The sequence below is a fragment of the Pygoscelis adeliae genome, unplaced genomic scaffold (genome assembly GCF_000699105.1).
Source record: "Pygoscelis adeliae isolate BGI_AS28 unplaced genomic scaffold, ASM69910v1 Scaffold13, whole genome shotgun sequence".
In the NCBI taxonomy this organism is placed as follows: domain Eukaryota; kingdom Metazoa; phylum Chordata; class Aves; order Sphenisciformes; family Spheniscidae; genus Pygoscelis; species Pygoscelis adeliae.
In genome coordinates, this window is record NW_008824499.1 from 178633 (window position 1) to 184872 (window position 6240).

General features: G+C 55.2%; 1 protein-coding gene across 1 annotated transcript in view; it reads left to right on the forward strand.

Annotated features, from left to right (window-relative positions):
- LOC103914789 (AP-3 complex subunit sigma-2-like) overlaps positions 1 to 6240 on the forward strand; it is a 16662-nt gene that overhangs the window by 9392 nt on the left and 1030 nt on the right. Inside the window, exons 2-4 of the mRNA XM_009321502.1 lie at positions 42 to 181; positions 1934 to 2005; positions 5709 to 5816. Of these exons, the coding sequence (XP_009319777.1) occupies positions 42 to 181; positions 1934 to 2005; positions 5709 to 5816 (320 nt within the window). The remainder of the gene's footprint in view (positions 1 to 41; positions 182 to 1933; positions 2006 to 5708; positions 5817 to 6240) is intronic.

Consider the following 6240-nt stretch of genomic DNA (forward strand, 5'->3'; position numbering starts at 1 on the left):
GGGGGCCTCCTCGGCCTTGGCCCCCCCCCCCCCGCCCAAAGCCCTTCACCACTCCTCGTGTCTCTGCAGCCTGTTTGGTGGCTCGGACTACAAGCTGATCTACCGCCACTATGCCACGCTGTACTTCGTCTTCTGCGTGGACTCCTCAGAGAGTGAGCTGGGCATCCTGGACCTCATCCAGGTCAGTCTCTCTGCAGTCAGGTTTGTTGCCCGAGGGCAGCCGCTCTGCTCAGCCCCGGGTGGCCGGCGGGTACCTTCCCCCGAGGCACAGTCCTTGCCGGGTGGCCCGGCCCCGACACCTTTCAGGTCCGCTTCGTGTCTGTGGCATCCCTATGCTGGCCCTTTTGGAAGTGAATGAAAAGCTGTTCAGGGGCTGCGATGGGGAGGGGTTGCTGCATGTGTGTTAGCTGATACACAGCTCCTCTGCATGGAAGTAGTGGGGGAAGTGAATCCGAATGAATTTCTTTAAAAAATAGAATCATAGAATCGTTTAGGTTGGAAAAGACCCTTAAGATCATCGAGTCCAACTGTTAACCTAGCACTGCCAAGTCCACCACTAAATCATGTCCCTAAGCACCACATCTACATGTCTTTTAAATACCTCCAGGGATGGTGACTCCACCACTTCCCCAGGCAGCCTGTTCCAATGCTTGACAACCCTTTCCGTGAATAAATTTTGCCTAATATCCAATCTAAACCTCTCCTGGTGCAACCTGAGGCCATTTCCTCTCGTCCTATCGCTTGTTACTTGGGAGAAGAGACCGACACCCACCTCGCTACAACCTCCTTTCAGATAGCTGTAGGCCTCCTTTCAAGTAGTTGTAGCATGGAATTTGGGGGTAGCAGGATGGCAGGTTGACGTCTTTACTTGGCTTCTGCTAAGACCGTCAGAACTGGTTGTGAAAGGCTAAACATATTCTTCCCCTGGCTGAATATCACATCAGCACTCAACTTCTGACACATACAACTAGAAGGTACTGCTCAGTACTGGATTTATCATTTACAATCTTAACCATTTTGTTTTACCTATGTATTTCAAATTAGCTTATTTCCATATTCCATTCAAAATACTTAAAAAAATACATGAAATATTACCTCTGAAGTAGAAGAACCTGCACGATACTTCAGATAAAATTCACAAATCACCTCTGTATTAAACCACAAAGTGGTGCTTTTTGGTCTCTCCACTGAAATTTTCTCGTGCTGATAAAGCCAAACTACAAGAGCTTCCTGCATCACCTTAAAGTGCTGTTCCCTGTGTGGTTGCTTTTTCCACCATAAACACTCCTCGCTGGAAAGTCCTGTGTTTCGGTGCCCTTGACCTTGTGCCAGGCCCCTTGAGCTGGGGCTTGATCAGATCCCTGCAATGAGAGCTTCCAGGTGCACGGGCAGCACCAGCAGCGCCTTAAGGCAACAGCGAGTGGGTACACACCGCTGCTGCGAGACAGCCTGTCCGGGGCCGGAGGAGGAGCCCTCTGCGCTGCCCAGGTTGGACCTGCCATGCCCTCCCTCTGCAGCCGGCCCAGCAGGGCCAGGCTCTCGTTCCAGCCACAGGCCCCTTGCCAAGACAAGCTCTCTCCTAGGCAGGTCGGGGCTTCTTGACCTGATTTCTGTGGTGTAGTGAGGACTGGCAGTGGTGCCCATGTGGCAATCCCCCTACCCCATGCTGCCTCCGGCTGCTGCCACAGTGCTGGGGGTCCTGGTCAGCCCCCAGGCTGGACCTGCCTGCGGTTGCTCTGGGAACAGGCACTTTCCTACCATCGAAGGGAGATGGGGTTGTTGAGAGGGTTTTGTCCCCTCTCAGGGTGACACCTTGGGGTGAAACGAGTTTCTGGTCCGGGCTGCGGCTTTTTTGCCTGCAGGCCCTGGGGCTGTGTGCAGGAAGCATCTTGCAGTGCTCATCTGTACTGACCTTCCCTTCCTGCTACCTCAGGTGTTTGTGGAGACGCTGGACAAGTGCTTTGAAAATGTCTGTGAGCTGGACCTCATCTTCCACATGGACAAGGTGGGTTGTAGGCTCTGTGTGCTCCTCCGGGCCAGCGCCATCGTTCTCCCAGCCTTGCCCTCCCTAGAGCCTGCACTCACGTGGGCAGGAGCTGGCCCAGCCTTGAGCTCTGGAGCCTTTCAGGAGAGGCTGTTGGTACGTTAGGGGTCACTTTTTGGGGAGAGATTGAAATCCTGGGTGGGGAAGTTGTCAGCTTGGGGTCTTCTTAAGCCGCTCACAGTGTCCTCCAAGATATTCAAGTCGCTGGGCTCTGTTCTGAGTCCTCCATGGGTAAGCTGGCTTTTGGCTCCCAGTGCTCGCCCCCTTGCCAGTGGCATTTTACTGCGGCGGGGCTGTGCTCTCTGCTGCAGCACGACAGTGGGGATGTGTGTGGGCTGGTGACTGCCACCGACACTGGGTAACCGTGCGGTCAAGTGACAGAGATCTGCACTGAGGCTTCGCTCTTGGTCTTCTGCATGGGCGGGCGCCGGTGGAGCTGGGCAGGCTCTGGCATTGTGCAGGGGCATTTTGCCTCTTCTCGCTGTACTGTGGGACCCGTTGGGAGTCTTGTTAACATTTTACTAGAGCTGCAGGGAAAAAAAGGTAAGGAACAATGGGAGCGTTTGGAATACAAAGTGTTTGGTAAACTTTCGTTTGAGTCACAGCCTTTAATGCTTCCTCTTTAGCTGGACAGAGTTTCTGGGTGGAAACCTGTCCTCTTTGATCTTCTCATAGATGGGGCTGAAGATAGCTGGGACTATGCTTAGAGAAAGGAGAGGCTTAGCTGACGTGTGCTGGACTTGTGTTGCTGTTGATAAGGATTTTCTTGCTTTGTTGAAAACAAAGAAGAGGAATGGAAATAAATCAATAAGGCTGTAAAATGTTCCCTTTCTGTTGGCAATTCCAACTTATGAACTCTGGCAGAGGAATGGTGTTAGCAAATCTTCTCAGAAGGCGATATGGATCAGCTGAATGTATTAGAAACTAGTGAAGTAAGACTTTGATTTCATAATTTGCCTGGCTGTAGACTTTTAGAAATGTTACAAGGTTGATTATCTCGTCAGCAAAAGTGTTCTTATCAAAGCAAGCAAAAGGGGAGGAAGGAGGAAGTCAGAAGGAAGGAGGAGTACTTGCGGGAGAAGTGACGGCAGCCACCCAGATCACCTCTGGCCACATCTGGGGGAGGATGCACTCTCAGTTACTTATTTTGTGGTGTGACCAAGACCCGGCAGCTTTACACTCAATCCGCAGCCCACAGGCAGAAGAGATTACCCTGTTGCTTGTCTGTTTTGCCAGCAGTAGCATGCATTGCCCTTCCTCTGAACTCTCCTGCCAGGCAAAGGGTTCAAAGGAGACGGGACCTGGGAGGGTTTCTGATAGGGGAGGCCCTGGGCTTGGTCACCCCGAGGCTCCCCTACCAGTCAGGCTTGTTTACTTCCCGTCCTGTGCTCCCGCTGCTTCCCAGCCTTGACTTCAGTCCTTGGCCACTATCAGTTTGTCCTCTCATCTTTCTTTCTACATTTGGCATGTATTTATTTCTCAGATGTGTTCATGTTGAGTGCCCATGCTTCCAAGAGCTTGGTTACAGACAGGCGGCGTTAGGGGTGCTGGGAATACACAGGTGTGTCCTGCTGGTCCCCAGGTCTTGCCCCTCGGATGCCCGGGCAGGGCTTTCCGTGGCTGTGATGCTGCCCCAGCGCTCCCACGGAGCCCTGCCTCCAGGACTTTAGTTTGTCAAGAGCCGTGCAGGGCACGGTGCTACCCTCCGCTCTGGCAGATGGATTGCAGAGTTCGTGAGTTCCCGACTAGGACAGGAGAAATGAGGCCAATGTCAACGGGAAAGCACTGATTTGTCGAGTAGAGGCTTCGGCTGTGAACATCCCCAACCCAGCAGGCTCTGGCTGGGATTTGGGTGCAGCCTTGTCTGGGTCCTGTGATTTTCTGTTACTGCCTTAAGATACACCTTACACTCTGTATGCAGTGCAGGGTCTGTGAAATGAGAGCTGCTGCGGGTTTCGGGTCCCCACTCTTGCAGCGGGCAGCTGGATGGGGCTGTTGTGGTTCTCGGGCACCAGTGACACCAGTGCTTTTAGGCTTCCAGCTTTGGAAGCAGCAACCTCAGAGCTGCAGGGATCCCTCTTTTGCAAGGGGAGACTGGAGCCACGAAGCTGTGGGGAGGATCAGGGGAGGCTGTTGCCCAGCCCCTGGTCGTGCTTCGTACCCTGGAGGAGAACGTGAGTTTTGCTAAGCAGCTGTGAGGTCCTGGAGAGGACACGGTTTGTTCAGGAAGTGCTGTGTTTCGGTTTGAAAAACAAAGCTTGCTTGGGATTTCTGCCCTGCTGGTTTTGGTCCAACTTGGGCTGAAGCCAGATCTTGAAGGAACAACATTTCCTGCAGCCCAGATGCTCTCCTGTTGTGGGGAGCTGCTAGCACCATCTAGTGCGGTGTTTGCCGGGGCTGGGCTGATCTGAGGCTGTGCTGCGGGACAGCGGTTCCTGCGCTGCGGGTGTCCCGGGAAGGTGGTGTATCACCCGTGGCTCGCCCTGTGCAGTGCTGATCCTGCACACCTTGCTGCTCCTGGTGCTGTCGGAGCAGGATGGGACCCGTGGGGAGCCCTGCAGGGCATCAGGCTTGCTGTTTGCACAAAGCTGGGTTTCCCTCTTCTAGCAGGTTCTCCAGCTTGCGTTATTTTTCATAGCATTGTCCTGGCAGTATTTGCCACACAGTGTTTACAAGTGCAAGCTGCCATCGTGAAGCCATAAAACGATGTAACAACCATCTTCCAGTAATAGCCTATTTCACGTAAGTAACCAGAGACCCATAAATTCATATCTGTGCTGGGTGGTTGTTGGGAGCTGCTGACTTAGCAAGGAAGGCTGGGCTGTGCAGGGCGGTGGAGCCAAAGGTGCTGTCACAGGTCACGGCTGCCCGGCAGGGCCCAGCTGCTGCCCTGGGGCTGTTTGTGTTTTCTTGGATTGCAAACCACAACGGGCGCTTTCTCCTGCTGTGGCTGCGAGGTACTGCCGGTGCTCTTCGGCGGGGGCTGGCAGGAGGGAGCAGCTCACTGCCTTGAGACTGCTCTGTTTCATCCTTGGACCCCGGGCGGACCCTGGGGAAGGGAGCAGACTCTCTTAGCAGTTTTGTGCTTTTTATGTGCATGTGTCACAGTCTTGTCTTTCCTAAGAGAAAGCAAAGAAGATGGGCTCTGGCCTGGCTTTCTGGGTAGAAGAAACTGGTTCTGGGAAGAAGTGTCCTGCCAGGTGGCTCCAGGAGGCCCTGGGGTCTCTGCTGCCCTGTGGGCTCCTCTGCAGCACGCTTTCTAGGCAGGGAGCTGTTCCCAGGTGTGACCTGGGTCCTGGCCCAGGGAGGGATCAAACTTCAGAGATGGCACAGCCAGGGGGTGCCAGCGGGCCGGGTCAGGCCTGGCCCTCTAGGGTCTGCCCTGTGCCTGGTGGTCCAGTGGGCGACGTTTGCTCTGGCCTCTGTGGTAGGTGTCCTCTAGAGCAGAGGTACAACCAGTAAATGGGGCTGCTGGACTCCCCCTGTGGTGAGGACCATGGCCACCCTCTTGCTGTCCAGGCAGCCGGCTGCCAGGACTGTGTGGGCTGAGGGGAGGATGGGGCTGGATTTGTGCCTCTCGGGGAAATGCCAGTCCCCGACGCGCTTCCTCACCAGCCTGCAGGCACTGCTGCTGCTCCCAGCCTTCCCTTCCCTTCCCTTGCAGGTTCACCACATCTTGCAGGAGGTGGTGATAGGTGGCATGGTGCTGGAGACCAACATGAACGAGATCGTGGCGCAGGTGGAGGCCCAGAGCAAGCTGGAGAAGGCAGAGGTGAGTGGCGATGCTGCGGCTCTCCCCTGTGGGAGGCTGATGGACTCCAGGCTGCGAGGGGGGGCAGCCTGTGGCGTCTGGGGCTGGCGCATATGGGGTATCCCCAGTATCCGCGGTCTCTGCCTGCCTGAGTCCTCATGGAGAGGGCTGGGGCATCCCTCCCAGCTGTGCTCCATGCTGTTCAGGAGCATAGGGAGCAGCCCGAGCATGGAAATGGCTGTTCCCATCAAGGTTAATAACCTGAGGTAGTGAAGTTTATTGCCCCTGTTTGTGCTGTCATTGTGAACATGCAGCTGTGCTCTGGTCGCAGGGAAGCACCGCGCTGCCCCTGCCGCTCCTGATCCTGTGCTATTAATAGGACCGGGTCCGTCAGCGGGGTGGGAGGCGGGCGTGGGAGCTGCTCCCCGGGTGCACCCGTGCCGAG